Source organism: Seriola lalandi, unplaced genomic scaffold (genome assembly GCF_002814215.2).
Source record: "Seriola lalandi dorsalis isolate HSWRI2012SDOR001 ecotype SW California unplaced genomic scaffold, Sedor1 jcf7180002054689, whole genome shotgun sequence".
NCBI classification, from domain to species: domain Eukaryota; kingdom Metazoa; phylum Chordata; class Actinopteri; order Carangiformes; family Carangidae; genus Seriola; species Seriola lalandi.
In genome coordinates this window covers 2995717-3014906 of record NW_019525242.1, presented here as the reverse complement: position 1 = coordinate 3014906, position 19190 = coordinate 2995717, and the positions used below count along the sequence as shown (strand labels likewise).

Here is a 19190-nt window from a genome sequence, read left to right as displayed (position 1 = left end):
TTCACACATGATCCTGCAGTACATGATCAGTATCTTAGTACAGCATGATCTGTAGCATCTTCTCTTCAGGCTGATCATTCAGTAAAACATCCTGAGTCACTGTTATAAAAGACACTGAGACACTTGAAAAAATCTATTTTTTATCAGCTAGGATCATGGACTAACACATGCATGCACGCAAGCACGCAAGCACGCATGCACACACGCACACAGGGAGGTGCAGAGAGGTGGCTGAAAATTGAGTGCAAATTAGTTTGTCTCAAGTGTGTGTGTGTGTGTGTGTGTGTGTGTGTGTGTGTGTGTGTGTGTGTCTGTGTGTGTCTGTGTGTGTGTGTGTGGTCCTGACATGGTCATGAACGTGGCCGCTGCTGCTAGGGGGATTCAGACAGATCAAGACAAAACACTTGTATCCTCTCAGGTTCAAATTGCAGCAAAGATGCAATCCAGGAGGAAGTCAATACGATTTCACCTGAGCTGCACTGGTTCATTTAGAGCGGGTAAACTGTCACTCGTGTCACACACTGCATGGATTTCGCTATAAATCCAAATTTAGCCTAATTGTCGCTTACTTGTCTAACAACCACACTCCCTCTGTCTTTTCATGATGCTTCCTCCGTCTGACTTCGTCTGACTGGGTTGAGCGCAGAGGAGGGTTTGTTTGTTTTTATACCAACCTAGCATGAGTGGGTGCTGGGTTTCTGTCTGCTCAGTGCTCACAGGAGGATACTATGACTCAGTGGTGGAGAAAACAAATGATCCCACAGCTGACAAATGTAACTTGGATAAACTGTGGACAATCACAGGGAGTGTGCTTTTAGGGGTAGCGTGTGCATGCGGAATTTACCCTTCATTTTCATCATCCCTTTTTTTATTCCTGTTTTAAATGTGTTTTATTGTCGAGGAACGAATACAGAGCAGGCAATCAAAAAGTGAAGGTCAAATTGAAGGTCAGCCTGACTCAACTGAAGGTAGGTGTTTCTATTGTCCATTGATTGAATCACTGACCTATTGAACCCTCATTGTCTAGTTGAATATGTGTACAGATAACTGGATTTTTCCCTTCACCAGCTCTGGTTCAGCTGCTCTGCTGGGTGACAAGATGAGTGACTTCTGTTAACTTTTTTTTTATTCAGTCTTGTTCTTTCCCATTTTGAACTCTTATCGCTCCTTCACATCTCCCCCTCATTGTCTGCTGTCACTCATTACTCTTCTTATTCTCCACTTAACTCCACCACCTGGCCATTCTCTCACCCTCCCTCTCTGCTTTAGCCTCCCTCCCTGCGCCCACGTCTGCCTCATCTCTGTCTTTGTTTAGTGTCCGTTAATGAAATTATAACTTGTTGCTCTCCAAAAAGATGAAGGAAGAGATGGAAATTACCCTGTGCAATGAAGATAAATGAATTCTTGTGTGCTTTCAGCTCCTTGCCGCCTTATAGCCCTCCCCAATACTATTTAGGTGCTCCATCAGCTTAACAGTATAGGGCTCAATAAAACATTCACGCATTAAGGGGGAAAATTAGACTTTCCCAGTCCCTTCTCCCTGAGGCCACCCTGGCCAGAATATAATCTGTTCCCAAGTAACAAATTGCAGCACGAGGAAGCCCAGGTCTCTTGGTAATCGATCCATTGCAAGCATCAGTTTACCATTGATCACAGAGGAACTAGCTGTTGGCTGCTCTGGGAGTTTCATTGCCTGGTCTTTTGTGTTCCCTAACTGCACAAGGCAAGAAAGGCCAGTCCTTCAATAAGACGCCATTATAAAGGTATGAGTCTCGAAACATTTGTAAAATAAAAGGATGGTCTTATTTGGGAACAGTAGAACATGGCCATGAAGTTAAATGTGATTGTTATTTGCAGTGAACTCTATGATTTGCTGGTGACTGGAATGGAGTGACTGCTGCCGTGATGGTAAAGCGGAAACGGCAGAATATGGATTTAAGAGGCAGTCCTGTTCAGGTTAACATCCTGAAAAGATCATTTGTCATGTTGTAGTACTCGTGATAACTCTTGACTGGTCCTCTTACGATATTTTCTTGTCTGTGTTCAAAGGGAATTATACTGATTTTACACACCAGGATTAGTTTGCTAGTCAAGGGGGGATACTACTCAAACTGTGAACACAGTCATCTTCTCTGGATGTGGAGGAGCTTTGTCAAGTTGAGAAAATAACCCTGACGATGATGTCATCAGTTTGAACTCCAAGACGTCAACATGTATGGCCAGGTCAGCGGCATATGTCAAGGGACAGCAGTGTTAATTGGTCAGTTGGTTGGTGTGTCTGAACTTTGGTTCACACCAACTATTGAAAGAATTGCTGTGAAATTGTGCAAATATCCATGGTCCCGAGAGGATGTACCTGATGACTCTGGTTTCCTCTAGCGCAACCATGACGTTAACTTTTTTTTAACTTTTTAATCTATGTTCCAACAAGTGTTGAATAGAGTTCGTCTGACTTTTCCTCCATCCATGTCCAGTACTTTAGTTTATGAGCTAATATCTGCAACACCAATGACATTCCCATCAGTCGGAACCCCGGTTTGGGCTTAATGGCAATTAGCAATGCATGCTAACACATGAAACTGAGCTGGTTACCATTTTAAACTTAATTCACTGAACATCAGCATGGTAGTATTGTAATTGTAGCATGCTGATGTTAGCATTTAGTTCAGAGCAGCGCTCTATTATAGCATAGCATAGACTCTTACTCTTGCTAACAGAGAACTTGCATTACAAACCGGCGAGGAGGTGTTTGAAAGATTCCTAACAAACTAACAACAAACAGCTCTATTAAGTTGGATTATGAGAACTGTAGTTCTTAGAGCTACTCTTGCCCATAGAAAAGAGTGAAAGAAAGGATATCTTGGCCTTTGCTGCTTTGATTTTGACCAGACTGTGGTTTTGTACCTGGGGTTCTCTCACAACTCCCCAAAGTACAATACAAAAAGACTGATGTGCTCCTTTCTACTTTATTATGTTTTCAAGTGCATTTTAATGAAATGTTTGCTTTTCGTTTTAAACCATTTGCAGAGAAAACAACGTAATAATTTTGAACATTTACAACAGTAGCGCACTAACACGGTTGCAGTTTTAAAATGGACTCCTCTGAGCTGTTAACTACCCCACATGGGCTTGACTACAACACTGCTGACTTCTGTGGTACAGCACGATTAATTGAGCTGCTATAAATATTTAATGACATTCACAAGACTGTTCCTCTCATGTATAGATCACATGCAACAGCACCAGAGTGATGATAGAAGATGCGAAGACCGGGAGGTGACTACAAAAAAACCAAGGGGTCCCAACACACACCCTCACACCAATTAGTAAGCAAAATTCATCATGTCTCCCAGTCAAAATCCTTCACACTGCTTGAGCTGCATTTGCACTTGGTGACTACAGCCAGCAACAGCAACGGTAGCAAACAATATAAATTTGCGAACGGTAGTCGTTCAGTTTGAGACTGTCAGGATCTTAAGACCTCGACACAGAATAGGCTCGATATTACAACCGCTCTGTGACACACATACACACGCACATTCACAGGCACTCAGACGCAGACATTCTCTTCTGACATTTATATCTGATCACACTGCACCACCTCTCTTCTTTGGCTCATCAGTGAGGAGTAAAAATAGTCAAGTGGTGCTGACTGATAAAAGATGGTGTGAGGCTGCCTGGAGAGGCTGTCCTATAATTATGCTGCAGATGGAGTTTTTGACAGCCAAGCAAATAAACACATAAAACACTCCATAACTTCTGATAAAAAATGCCTACCCATACTCCCTGACATCTGAACAGCAAGGTAAAGAGTGTGTGAGAGAAGTACTTCTAAAATAAGTGTGAATCCATACTTGCATTGAAAAATACCAGTCAGCATTGTCTGTGAGAATATTCAGTGCTGCCGTGCTTTCATGCCTCCCATCCAACAGATTTATTGATATTATTTGTCTTTTATCTTCATAGTATTTCAAAGTAAAATGCGCAGAGAGACAGAGATGATGGACAGCAAATGTCTAGAGCTGTAAATCAAACAGATTTCAAATTTTAAATAACTATGTGCATGGAACTTTGTTTTGACAATAAAGCATCTCTTACCCTGCATCTGTCCAGCATCTGTCCTGCAGGGTTTTCAAAACAACCTTTCGTGGAAAAGGGATCAATAGTATAGCATTACTGCAGAGAGGTAGGATGTGTTCACTGGCTGACATTGTGTGTTGGCAGTACCAACTGGTAGCTATAAGTAACATATAAACAATACCCATAAATAACATCATATGCACTGTGCAAACAAATACAAACCCAAATGTCCCATGAGGGCAAAATGGGGGGATGAAGATGAATAGAAAGAGACTATCTTTACAACAGCTTTAGCCGTTATTGAGCTAATTTTAGTTTGTTTGTAGAGCTTGTTTTTCACTCATAGGTTACAATTTTTATCTTCCTGTGTGCTGGAAAACTTTTAAGTACTTATACAAGAAATTAGTGTGCACATGCTAAATCTGTAACATGGATGAGCTTGTCTGTTTCAGCTATTTCCTGATCTGAGCCAATATTACATTCTGTTTGCATCAACATCATGTACGCAAATAAAGCCCACACTGGAACTCAGAGTGGGAGAAATGGATGATTTGAATGGCTGCTGCAGAATAACTTAGGCCCATTAACTACGTCAAACCCAGGAGGAAGCACTGCTTTAACATCCGACCGCCTGTCATACACTTGGAAATTCAAAACCAGGCCGAGCAGCGATGCTGAGATGGAAACACTGGCAAAGCCTGAATCCTAAAGTAAACAAAAAGGTTTACTGAAATTACAAAATGTTTTTCAGTTCGAGTTTATTTTTATCCTCAGTTTCTCTAAACAAGTTCTACCCATGAGGAAAAACACAACTCAAAGACATTTCCACTTTCAGAGAGGAGAAATCCTCAGTATGAAATTCATGCTGTTAGCGACATCAGCTAAGACTACGGTATGTCAGACAACCGACATGTGTGTTCCTATGCGTGTCTGTTTCAGCATTCATAATTTACTTTGTTTAATCACAAGATCCCACTGATGACTGAGGCTGTGCAACAAACCTTGTGTGACCACATGGTATCCACTAAACATCAAGGGTTTTCAGCACAGCACAGGTGTACACACACACACACACACACACACACACACACACACACACACAGGCGTTCAAAGGCTTTGTAGTTTGACAGATGAAACCCAACATTATTCTTTCATCATACCATACCATCACACCATATCATACCACTTACAGATATATCCACATCGTGCATTTGTGGGAAACTGAGTCATTTTGCATCAGTAGAGTGAAACTAAATTTCCGTTATATAACCTGGAAGTGTCTGGTGGCACAGGTGAGCATGAAGGAGGCTATTTATAGCATTATATATAGAGAGATTATTATAAGTAAAATCAAAAATATATTTACTGTAATATATATTTAAGATGTTTAATTTCCCATTATTGCATCAGCTCAAACATATTACTGGAAAAAAAAATGTTCATCTTACGTAATATATACACGCTCATAAGCCAACTCATTCAAATCATCTACCTTGTCTATTTCCACAAAATTCATACACAGATGCTTCATCTATGGAAACTTCATAGACTTGTCTCAAACTACAATAGAGCTGAAGGGACTGAATATCTGTTCATATCTGCAGTCTGGCTAATTTACTGTGCTTCTACTTCTGTGCAGCAGCTTGTGTTTTTATTCAACATTCAAGCTTTGACATGTTTGGTTCAAAGGTTCCTCTGTTGAACAAAAACCAAAAAACACGTCTTTATACCCCAACATAAGCGATCTAAATGCATGCATGGTACTGGAAGTAAATAATAATAAAAACTTCAATAAAAAACAGAAATCTACATAACTGCTCGCCCTGGCTTGGCCATGATCCACTAATGGATGCAGAGGAATGACCAAGCCTCTTAGAGAAGAAGAAAAATGGGTGTTCTAGTTAAAGGGGAAACGTTAAGACTGTGATTTATAACTCTGACATTATCCTCTGCCTTATAAAGATTTCATAACTACAGAACAAGGGCTCAAGTACACACACACACACACACACACACATACACACAGATTCATGCACACACACGCAACCAAGCAAACACCCAGTGGACACTTCAGTCACTAATGAGTAAAATTAGACGGTGGCTCATATCTTAAATTAATAAAATCCTTGCAACAGGAGCAGGACGAGAGCTGCTACAAATGTAAGAGATTACTCCGATATTTGTTATTAAATTCAGGAAATTATTAGCTCTCAATCCAAATGTTTGCAAACACTTCTGACTCTACTGCTTTAAGAAGTGTATTCATATCTTCAACCTACGTCACTCGCTGACATGCGGGGATGGCACGTCTGTATGTGTGCGCCTATGATTGCGAGTCTGTGTGTGTGAGATTTGTCTGTGTCCTCTCGGTGCAGGAGGAGGGGAAATGTGACTGAAGCATCTGGTGTGAGAAACCGAGAACGCCGAAGACAACCTCGCTGCTGCATGCGCTCACAGGCGCTTCAGAGAGTGTAAATAGCAGGGGATCTGTTTATTGTGACAGTGTTGTGCTTCTACAGAAAACCGTGCAGTTATAATGCAGCATCACTGCGCTGTATGTGTACGATGATAGTTTATTTAGATTACAGAGGCGCACTGCAACTTCCAAGTGCAGCTGACTCAAACGTTTTAATGCATTCAAATCTACAACAGTTAATCCCAACTGTACGGTAATTATGTTTCCACAAAAAGTTTCATAATAAAGAAGAATAGATGAATAAAACATTTAATAGCCGCTCATTCTCATTCTTGAACAGCAGATATTGGTTACAAAGACAACATGAGTAATTAGGAGTGGATTTCTGGTAAGAGTATAACTTCCACAGCGGATTTATCAGCTGTTTCAGATAATAAAGAGCACAACAAGCACTGGAACACATGTACAGCTGCGGCCATACAGTGATTAACGTAGCTTTCACACACTGAGTTTGGTTCAGGTGGAAAGAATAATACGTCGGTACCTTTAAGCTCTGGACCATTTTGTATTTGATATAACCTATTTTGAACCAAGAGGAGTAAACAGTAAATTAAAGCTGCAAGCAGAGCGAGCCCTCTCAAGGTCGTGCACATCACGGCCGCTGCTAGGAGACCGGTTAACGTATAGGCGTGCATCATCACGAACACTTTTGAGGAAGATGTTGTTTCCTGCATGCGCTGTGTTGTGGTGGACATGATGTATTGCATGTTTTGTATTACTACTTGCGCCCACTATGTGGCGCTGGAGAACATGCATCAAACATGCATTATGTTCCTGTATATCAAGTGTAGACAAACCCATGAAAATTTCAAATCAAAATCAAATGATGATTGTCACTCAAGGGCTACTTCCTATTTTCAGTAGGTGGCTATGACGATGACATCATGTTAGTATGCAGATGTCTTAAGTGTGTGACTGTCATTTAACATTACAAGTTGGATCAAGGTTGGACAATGTATATTTGATTCAGAACAACTTGTTGGAACGGCTTGTTTCATGGTGGATTGAAATTATTGCTGTGCCGCCACAGCCATGCCCTGAAATGAAAACTAACAATTCTCACAATAAAGCAATTTACTGTAAGAATAATATGGACTGAAAGGTATCTCATTCATTGGACAGTCTTGATGTCTATCCTGCATCCTCTCTGATGTCATAAAGTGCTCACAAAGAAATTATTGATTACGAACAAATTAAGTCGAGACTGCAACTGAACCTGTGATAAATAAAAATTGTGAAACAGAATCAAGGTGAAAAAATGTGTCTTATTACAAAGACTTTCAACAGATTCCATCAGCAGATGGACTAAATAGTTGGTCGGCTTTTGAATTCATGCAAAAATCACATCTTTTCTATCACAGAAATACTGCGGATGTGGCTGTAGCAGAGTTTGCTTGAAAATGTAACAATACCTTCTTTTTCAGGCTGTTTCAGCCTGTTCTTTGAACAACAGCCTTCACACCAGCCTTCATACTGAATCACTGCACAAATACCAGAGTTTGTGTGAGACACACTAAATTGTTTATGCGTGAAAGCACCCTTCATGATCTGGAGGTTTCACGGTTTTAATGAGAGTTTTTAACATATAGAATCTATACAATGTATCTACTCTTCAGGAAAGAGAGTAGGAGTCATGGGGAGATGTATTGCAGAGAGTGGTAGCTACACACAGCAGCCAACACCTCAGTAACCCCACTCTCTCCCTGACAGGTCAAAGTGCCCTTGTCCCCATTCTGCCAACAGTGAGATACTACACAGTTATGCCTCATGCTGCTGAAGCCATTGAGTCTTACACAAACTAGCTGCCATTCATTATATAATTGCTAGTAAATGGCAAATACAGTCTCAGCACATGCCATCAAATCATGGGTAATAAAAGACTCCTTTTCACCACACAATACCTACAGATACAGCAGAATGGGACATTCAACCACTGAAGATTAACATACCAGCAAACAGCCAGTGTGTGACTCCATTATGCTTCACTATTCTACATTGTCTTCTAGTTGAATTTAACCAAAACTATCTGAGGAATGACAGCGGCAGTCACTAAACACTGAGCAGGTTATGTGGGGGAAACTATCAGAATGCATTCTGTGATTTTATCTGCCGTGTTTATAATTTGTGTGTCTGCGACCTGTGTGCAGGACGTGGGGATTCAGGGCAAATTATCCAGTGCAAATTCCCAGCTCATCTGACTGTAGCAATCCAGTCTGAATACACATCTTTTAACATAATAATGGGTTCCTCTTGTGGCAGATGGTAGATAATTGGAGGGGTGGGGGGGGGGCTCATGACATTTTGCATCTGGGCTTAAAAACAGTAATTGAGGGAAAACACCACGGTCCTTGACATGGTTCTCTTGGAATTACATGCATACATGAGCATTTACTTATAAGAAGTTGCCATCCATTGTGAGTTTGCTGCTCTAGGTTAACTGCTAATAACCTAGCCATAACTCTAACAAAGGTGTATTTGTCCTCATAGGCTTAGGATAGGACAAACTGCTTCTGTAGCACTTACAATGTAAGATATATATATATGTAATGATATATGATGTATTCGGTCCAATTCCTTTAGTCTGTCTTTTAATATAAAATGTATGCACAGAAACTTGCTGTCTAGTTAAACGGCATATAACACCTTCAAGTAATACTGTCAACTTCTATGATCCTATGAACCAGTGGTATAACCCAAAGCTACATGTTTGTGTCACAAAAGTGTCTGTATTTTTATGTATTCACATGTACTGAGTCTAAATAGAAGATGTCTAACTGTTAATGGTCTGGCTGAAAATTAATGGGAGAGATAAAAACGGAAGTCTTAACATTTAAAATTACATTGGACATTGTGGGTATAATTGGATACAGAGATAAATGTAAAGTTGGTATGAATTGTCTATGTAAAAAAAAAAGAAACTAGTAAAACTTAAATGAAGATGATTCTCATTGAATGTCTGAATATCAAATTTGTTTTGGGCAAATCTGCATCATGGAAAGTCATGCTGCTTTGGCTACGAATGTTACTGCAATATTACAGTTCAAAGTGCATTATCTGCTCTTATTCAAATAATACAGCCCATGGTTTACAACCCTGACATCAGCAGACATAAGCAGATGCTCCAGTATGGCTCAAGTCAACATGCAGACACATGGGAATAAGGACCCTGCCAGTCTTTCTAAAACCAACTGTCGTGGCAAAGAATTATAGGCAGCTCCAGCAGACACTGATTAAATACACGAGAAATGACTGAACAAATGGTGTCACGAGAAGCGTCATGACAACACTCTGCATGGGAGGCTAACAAGAGGCAAGAAACTATACCTGCTTCTCCTGAGAGCTGAAGTGGCATATGTTGACAGTGGCAAGGTGGAAATATACACCACTAATGTACCGTTGCTCATTTCTGTACCTCAGCAGTCGGGCAGCAATTGAAATAGACCCAGAATAATGAAGTAAACAAGCATCACAGTTTTGAAGAAAATTATGTCTGAAGGGGAAACTCTGTGTTTTTGCTTGTAATCTGCCAAGACACGCGTATACATACAAACACTCACTCAGACTGTTTGTCTCGCTCACACACACACACTCACACGTCATTCGCATGCCCACAGGTGCACTATACACAAACATTTCTTGGTGCTCAGTCTGGTGAATACAGGTATTATAAATCCTGATGATAAATGGCCAAAAATAGCTGCTAAGTTCATACATTGGCGTGTCTTTCCTGTATGTTTCTCTACGTCCACCTACATGTACATTTGTGTTGTAACAGAAGGTTGAAGAACGGTGGCAGATCTGCATGCACTTCATGCATGAAAAAAGTAAAAATGCCACAGTAATTCACTTGGGATTGAAAGCTGGGATCACAAACAAGGCAAACTAGTGCTTTTACAACCAAGCTGACCTCAAAGTAACAGCAGCCATGGCTCATATAGATGAGACTGTATAGGCTTGTCAGACAGGGGCTCATGTTTAGTAATATTTTGAGGAATAACCAACCGACCAAAATAAAAAGGCTCCTTCTGCGGCTAAAAAGAGAAACAACAGGAAGTAGATTATTTGGATTTCAAAATCTGACACTATATAGCCTGGCACTTCTTCCCTGCTGGAGACTTGGTATTTTACCAGTAAAAATAGACTGTACACAGAGGGAAGGGAAAACAAATGAATAAATGATTGTGTTTTCTACTCTGAGACAGACGGAAGGTGGGGGTGGGTTTGGGGTGGGTGGGGTTGGGTGTACGAGTAAGGATGAGGGAGGAAAAAGAAGATGGCGGGTGGAAGCTGAAGAAGGAGGAGGCTTGGACGGAGAAGAAGAAAGGAGGGAAAGTAGGTGAGGAGGAGGGATTGGGGGAGTAAGGCGCAGAGTGAGGTAGAACTGGAGCAAGAGACGGAGGGGGTGCAAAGGGGGGGTGGGGGCATTTATTGGTACGACTGTGTTTCTGCAGCGACAGGCCCAATATGATGAATGGCCTGCAGATACCACTGTACGGATCAATGCAAACACCTCCAGTGTGTACACTCTGCCTTCTGTGATTCATCATTTGTTTTTGCCCTGGCTGTGTTATTCTTTCAGATCGAGCAAATGAGACAGTGAAAGCAGCAGGAGTCAGCAAATGCATCTCTTAACGACCACTAGTGAATCCTCATAATGTTACAGTACTTTACCGCGGGCTTGAAAGGCAAGTCATAAAACATGATTATCCTGTGACTTGTCGTCCTCTGTCTCAGATACAAACATGTCCATTCTTGTCTAGCATAGTATGGTGTGAATTCACCTCACTCTGAAACAACTTCAAGTCACATTTGATTTAAAGACCGGTGTTGTTATATCATGTTTTTCTTGTCTACAATAAATCCCCGAAAAAGACCAAACCCAGCGATGCATTATATGGTCTCTCAGTATTTTCCATAGCCTCCAGTTTGTTCAGCTGGACACTGCGGTTTTTAGCAGATGTCTCTCCAACAGGAGGAAATAGCGCATATGCTGGGGATTATTTTCAGTCACAATTAATTACACATAAAAATTAGTACACATTTGAATACCAAATGCAAGACAACAACGAAAACAAAATCAATATCAAGTAAAGCCATGTCTTCTTTTGAAGTAGAATTAGAATTTGAAGGGATTCCTTTGAGGAGTTCCCGAGATATTGAATTCACAAGGCCGTGTTTTTTAAAGTCACAGTGACCTTGACCTTTGACCACCAAAATCTAATCACATTATCCTTCAGTAAGAAATTCTCTCAAGGCTTTACTGAGATATCGTGTTCACGAGAACGTGGGTGGATGGACGCATGAATGGACAGAAGAACATCCTGAAAACAATCATCAAGCCTCCAGCCCTGGACAGAAACACTAAAATCCTAAAATATCCACTCTGGTAGCTGTGTGATTTTAGAAGATCTAAATATAAATCTCCTCTGTAAATGTTCCAACAACCACATTTAATGACCTGAAAGTTCACTTCTTAGTTTGATTATTAGGTCTGGCATTATTTGATGGTGCCATGGTGATGCGTATACAGCGTCAGTCACTGAACTGGGTCATGTTTGAACGAAGACGACCAGAGTTTAAACCTGTGACAGCAGTCTGGTTCAAGTCAAACAAGGGTTTAATTGTGCCCTCCTCACCACGTGTCACATGTGTGAAAGTTGCATCACACAGCAAAGTTTTTTTATCCATTCGCCGACTCAGCTCCTCCTACCTACAGCTACAAAGTTGTGGCTCAAATAGATAAAGTGATGGTTTATTTATAACTATGTTGGGCTTTTACTTTATGTATCTGGGTTAAATCACCGTAATTACGGCTCCGCTGCAGACAGAAAGAACAAGAGAGCAAACAAGTGACAGAAAGAGAGGAAAAGAGAAAAAAAGGATGATTGAGTCTTTCTTTCTTTTTTTTCTTTCTTTCTTTCTTTTCCATCATTGGACTTATTTCAACTTTCTATCTTTCCATTTCCAGCTGTCTCACTCTAACTTTCTCCATCTTCTTCTTTCACACTTTTGGCCTTTTCATTACTTTCCTTCTCTTCTATGCTCCCATAGTATCTGTCCTGCCTTTACTATGCTTCTTCTTCATCCTTTCCTTCCTATTTTTCCCTGACACTTTCTGTCTCAATCTCAGCTTTATTCTATCTCTCCTGCTCCCTCCCTCTGTTATTCCCTCCCAGCACAATCTTCCCTTCTCCTTGCTCAAACATTAAATGGTTGTTGGCAGTGCCACTGATTGATCATGTGGTAGCCTATTAGTCCACAGGCCAGCTCCAATAGCCTGCTTCTCGAGGGCTTACAAGGCAATCTGAAAATCATCCTTGTTGTTGTGCAGTCCACTGCCCACTCTGAATATGGAACAGCTCTTTCTGTGGCTGCTTAGTGAGCATAATACAAATGCATCACATGAACACAATGCAGTATTCCCCTTATACCTGATAATGAGAGGAGATCTATTCACCTGTGCTTTCATGAGAAACATTAAAAGGTTGACAAAACACAAATGTAAAATTCTTCTAATGGTTCAGCACAGCCAGAGGGAAAGCAATCATGTGCAAACAGACCCCTATGAAAAACATTGTAGATTAAAGGAAATATGTATTTCTTCTATTTCATTTATCTGAGCTTCTGCTTTTCACTGAAGAAGAAGAAGAAGAAGAAGAAGAAGAAGAAGAAGAAGAAGAAGAAGAAGTAGAAGAAAGAAATAACACCTTTCCTTTGTATTTTATACCCTAATCCTCTTCTCTGATTGGCTGGCAGGTGTCTGCTACAATCATTCAGCATACGCAGTAAGGCCCAAGTAGTTTTTGTGCCTTAACCTAACCAAACCGTGACTGTTTATCATTGTAACGATGGTGCCAAAGGTCTGGTACACCGCTGTTGGTACAGTCCAAGTGTTTATTAATGTAACCATGACAACAAAGGTCCGGTTTGCCTGGCACTGTAGGGACACTATTTCAGGGGACACTCCTTCAGGTCGTATAAGACGGTTGGAACAAACGACCTGTATGATTGTTCAGGTTGGAGGACTTGTTGCAAATAAACGTTGATCTAAACAATGTTTTAATATAAATATAAATGCAGTCTACACATTCATTAAGCCTTAACAATACACTCAGTGTGCTTTGGTGAGAAACACTGAATGTAAACAGAAAAATCTGCAAGGCATCTTTAACCAAATGGACCACAGCCTTATATTTCTTTGCTAAGTGCTGATGTAAATATGGAAATTTAATTTGAGAAAAAAACGGTAATATAACTTGTTGTGTGTTAATGCTTCACTGGGATTTTTAACAGGAAAGGGAACAAAAAAAGTCAAGTAAAATATTTCTTTAAAAAGTGCAAATGACCAATTATCAACCAGTCAATTACCAGCTGAATAAAATATTCTCTCGAGACATTTATTGTGTCACACCCTTGTTTACACAAATCAACAGATTTTTATGCAGAGAATCAATGCTTACTACAATTAATGAGTAATTTATTTCTGAAGGAAGATCAATATCAAGATCAAGATCACCTCGCATGCCTTACTGACCACTTCCTCAAGGAACTCTGATGTTATCTTGTGGTTTCCTGTTTGGCCATCACGCCTGTCAAAGTCTATCGAATTATTCCTTTACACACAGGTGGCTGTACGGCACAATAACCGACCTACTCCCGCCTCTCAAAATGCGGTCTCTGCTAACTCTCTGAGCCTGATCTGTCTGATAAAGCCTCAAAGACGTGTATCACTTTCACAGGTGAATAGCGACACAAAAACACAGCTTCTCAAGAACGGTTGTGAGGTGACTCAGAGCGGCCATTCATGCCCGAGACTTTCAAGATTCAATTCAATTGAAAATAGAGCAGAAGAGGATCGGCCTTGAACCTTCATCCCTTTTAAATGTTAAAATACTGCTAAAGGTCTCAGAAGGGCAGCGGATCTGCACTTCTCCTTAGAGAGAGGAAAAAGGGGAGATGGCAGAAGAAAGGGGAGAAAAGAGAAAGAAAGAAAACTAGTAAAGAAATTGAATGAAAAATCAAAAGTATAAAGGGGACTTTGACTTTTACTGTGCTTTATTAAAACATGCCCACTAGAGAAAAACTCGTAATATCCATGTACAAGACACTGGACAGCTTCACAGAATCAAATCATTTTCTGACTTTGCCCACAAATCATGTATTAAAACAGAAAATAATGAAGGGGGACTATTAGGGAGAGTCATGGTGAGACAGCATATAAAGAAGAGGTGAAGAAAATAGAGGGTAAGGAAACAAGCTGACAAGACGTAAAAGATAAAAGATGGAAGATGTTGAGAGAGAGAGAGAGAGAAAGAAAGAGAAAAACTAGGCCACAGGCAGGAGGAGACAGCACGCTGGTGTTGTTTAAAGTTGAGCCATCGCAACCACTAAATCCCTGACGCTGCGTGCCAGGACTCATCCTGCCTCGTCCCCTGGTACCAGAGCACCTTTCAGAGCTTCACTCCACACCTCCACATCCATCTGTCTCTCAGTCTCTCTGGTCCCTCTCCTCTTTCACTAAGTTGTGTCCTCTCCAGCGCACAGCCTCTCTCTCTCTCTCTCTCTCTCTCTCTCTCTCTCTCTCTCTGTGTGTGGCGACAGCGGAGGGACGCCTTGCATTCATTTATTCATTTCCTAACCCAGTGCCCCTGACCCGTCCTCTTGAGGCTGCCGTTATGTCTGGTGGAGGGGAGCTTGTCTACACTTCCCTGCACTCATCCCTCCTTTCTTTTGTTCCTCCCTGCCTGTCTCCCAGTAGCCAGGCTGTCTCCCCTCCTGTTTCAGTGGTACATGTTTTTGTGGGTCATCATGTTCTTCTGTTCAAGTCTCTCTGTTCTCTGTCGAACTACGTTCACACACAACCCCATACATCCACTCTCTGCGGTACATTTTCGTGTTTCCGTGCACTGGTTTTCAGTTGTAGAAAACAAACAAATATGAATCAACAACAGAAATGTCATTCACACACCAAAGGTCTCATAGGAGCCCCATTCATTCCCACCAGCATTTCTATTACAGTTTCTGCAGTATCATATGAAGAACTTGCGAGTACCTACAACACCTCTGATATTCCCCCCATAAACATGTCAATTTAGCATCATTATCATAACTATTTGTCACCTTGTTCAAAGTCATTTTAAAGCTACAGTGTGTGATTTTTGGCCATTTTGAAGAACACTGACATTTTCTTTCACCTTTTATTTTGATACGGTGAAGTTACACATCAGATAGATATGGAGGAACATTATTATTCATCTGGAGTCATGTTTCTGGCTGCCGGACAAATGTAAGTCCGATATCCCCTCTGCCTTCAGCTCAGTTTGGGTCTCCACTTGGGTAAAAATGGCTGTTTGGCTGCTAAATACTCCACCATGTTCTTCTCAACTTTGTCTGTCTGGCTGAGTATGGAGCTTTTTCGCTGAGAGCAGCTGCTTGATATCGCCCAAGAAAAAAATTGCTAAAAGAATGAACCAAAACAGTGACCTAGAAGATGCTAACGTGAACTTGAGAGTTGGGTGATTATTTTCTGTGAGCTCATCACTGACTGACACATTTCACGTGCAAGTAGTGATCCATTGTTAACATGAAATCACTTATTAGAGCAGCTTTAAAGCAAACATTTCGTATTCAAATGTTGGATGGCATGTGGGCAACTGAATATACGAATGAAGTGAAAGTTTGCTTTATAACTTATTGTGGCTTATTATTTGTCTACTGATTATTTGCAGACACCGTATACCATCAATTATGTTTTGTGCACATTACTTTCAATTAAACTAGGTTTTGTTTCTATTATAGAAGGGTGTTTTTAACCAAATGCTATATTCATACAAGATCTTTTACAGATGCTCATAACTCCCTCACGTAGTTTCCTTAAAGTCTTTTTCTTAAAAGTAAAAGTAAGTGGGTTGCGTTTCATCAAGGATAAGACAAAAAGTTTGTACTTATGACATCATGACTTGAAACTCACGCTTAACCAGGATGACAAAACCACATCCCCTTTCTGCAAACAGTAGGTTGCGTGTCGGACCACCCGCGTATCATAAGACAACAAAACTTGTGTTGAAATGGTTGCCACATCCTTTCACAGCATCAGAGCCATCACTAAGATACAGCATATTGTGATCTGAACAACACATCGCTAGGCAGAGTCCAAAAGACAAACTAATTATTTTTCGCTCCAGACCTGAGGTTGCTGGGTTGCTAAGCAGAATAAATGCAAGTTTATCACACAGGAAAGAGAACATAAAAAAGCTTGTGGACATCAGATTGGACATATCCAGCTAGGACACGAGTTCTGTGATCACAACTGAGGGTGAATCTGAATAAAGAATGGGAATCTGTATTCTGCACTCTTACATGGACATTGACAAATTTATCTTAGACAAATGAATTCTCAGACTACAGTATGTCCTTGCCACATAAATGGCTGAGACCCGTGAAAGTATCAGCTTGTTCGAGAGGTATGAAAACTCAAGTTTGGATTAATCATAAAACATTTCAGAGCAGGAATAATATTCATAGACCTGGGTGTTGAATCATCAGCTCTGTTAATTAGCTCAAACTACATGATCTCATATCAGGCATTGTGAGGTTTACAGTGAGGCTGAAGAGTTTGTTAATGCTCATAGGCAAATAAAGCCTCTAATTGAAAGTAGTTTCTTTTTTTTCAGCCACATTTTCAACTACAAGTGTGTCTTCCGAGCTCTTCAACTGTTTCACTTGCAGTTAACAACAGAGCTGTTGGTTTCCCTGCCCAGGCTTCTCAGCTTATCAACATTATTTTCCATGATTCATTCAGTTGCACTGTGGACAGTTGACCTTCAACATGGCAGTGCGGGTAAAAGGCACATGCTCTTTGTCGTCATAATGCTCAAAAAATGTGTCTGATCTTTTAATAATATGCTGATTTCAAATTAGTGGCACATTGCATGTGCAAGGATGACATGACATTGTTCTTGCTTTCACAACTAAATAAAAAAGGCTTCTTTTAAAATACTAAAAATACTTGGACACACTAAAGATTCCTTTGAAAATGTGTCCTCAGTGAACTATTAAACACGAATCAATTACCTCAGTTTTTTCCTCAGTGTTTTTTCATGTGGCATTTGAATAGTTACACACACAGTTGTTATTGACATCCTGCCAATTCCTTCCTCCTCAAGTAAATATCACTAGCTTCAAATCATTCTCAGCTTTTAAAATAAACAACTCTTGTGGTAAAACCTTCAATATAAAGCAAATTCCTGCAGACGTATAAGCTGAACGTTTCATTTAATTTCATGGTTATTTACGGTTTGTTTTGTTTAAATCTAAAATCAGCATTTGTCATATTTAACCTCATTTAAATACAGACTAGCAACTGCTTTTGACCAGTGTTGAACAATGTAACTCAAGGCGTCTGCATCTTTTCCTGTCCCTCATTGTAAAAGATCAACAACTTACTACACGTTTGCACAAACACCGACGTTTAAATGACAACAACTCAGTCGGTCTACTCACGAGTGAATGGCACAGTATTCCAACAAAGATACTTTACGGCACTGTGGTACATGTTGCATGTGTATAAATGTGTTTTAAATGCTTACTGAAAGCTGCCACAGCCAGTATGAGTGTGACCACGATGGAGATCCAGGATACCCAGAGCGCCTTCTTCCTGTAGCTCTGGGCCTCATGGGGCTTCAGGCGCATGCTGCTCTCGAGGAGACCTGCAGTGAGACACATAAGCTCTGTTACAAGGACAGCTCCTTCTGTCTTTTTCTTTGTGTTTTCTTTGCGTATTATAAAGCTCATTTTATGTAATGCTTTGTCAGCTTGGGGTGGGATAAGTGGTTATGTGAGCTAGGTTGAGAACAAGACGCTCTTCAGTGTTGAATACACGTACCTTTTTTTTCACAAAAAACACAAGGTTTTAAAGCCCTTGGTGTTAACAGTTGTAATGTTAGCTGTTGAACTGAGCTGAAACCCAATACTCAGCGTCGTTTGCTGCCATATTATTTTCATTGCTGGTGTGCAATGAATCTTGGGATAAGTCAGGCCACGAAGGATCCACCTGTTGGAGCCTTTTTCTTTATAAATGCAGCCTCCGGAGGATGTGGCCCTTGAATTGGATCACAGCTATAGTGGCTTTCAAATCAACTAACAACATATAAAGCTGAGCACAAGAGCACACTACAGCGGCCATGTTTATGCATGCTACAACATTTAGGTCAAAAGTACATTTTCCAAATGTTTTTTTTTTCTTGTTAAACTAGCAATTGTGGCAATTTTTCCGGTCTATTTACCCTTCAAGGAAAATTTTCTCCGTTTTCCCCAGGCCACAGGAAGGTCAAAGGTCAGGTTCTGCTCAATACACGTTCCTTGAACTGGTTGTTCATAGAAAAGTTTTGTCATTTGTGAGGCACTTGTGACGAATCCACTACAAGAGGCCCATAGGCTTATCAATGCGTAATTATTACTGCTTTGAACAATAAGGGAACTGTTTTTTTCCACCACCCTACATGAATCCTTCCTCTTACATAATCCTCATCACCTTCAAAGAGAGCACAGGGGCCACAGGGGATTTACACTGAGGGGCATAAAACCCTGTGAGACGCCTGGGGACCCTTGTTATACTGCAGATTAGAGTTCACGG

The 19190-nt window shown here is 40.6% G+C and overlaps 1 protein-coding gene across 1 annotated transcript in view; it reads right to left on the bottom strand.

Annotated features, from left to right (window-relative positions):
* The window catches only part of LOC111667383 (transmembrane protein 163a-like), a 63011-nt gene that overhangs the window by 36268 nt on the left and 7553 nt on the right, over positions 1-19190 (bottom strand). Inside the window, exon 3 of the mRNA XM_023423038.2 lies at positions 18145-18264. Coding sequence (XP_023278806.2) covers positions 18145-18264 — 120 coding nt within the window. The remainder of the gene's footprint in view (positions 1-18144; positions 18265-19190) is intronic.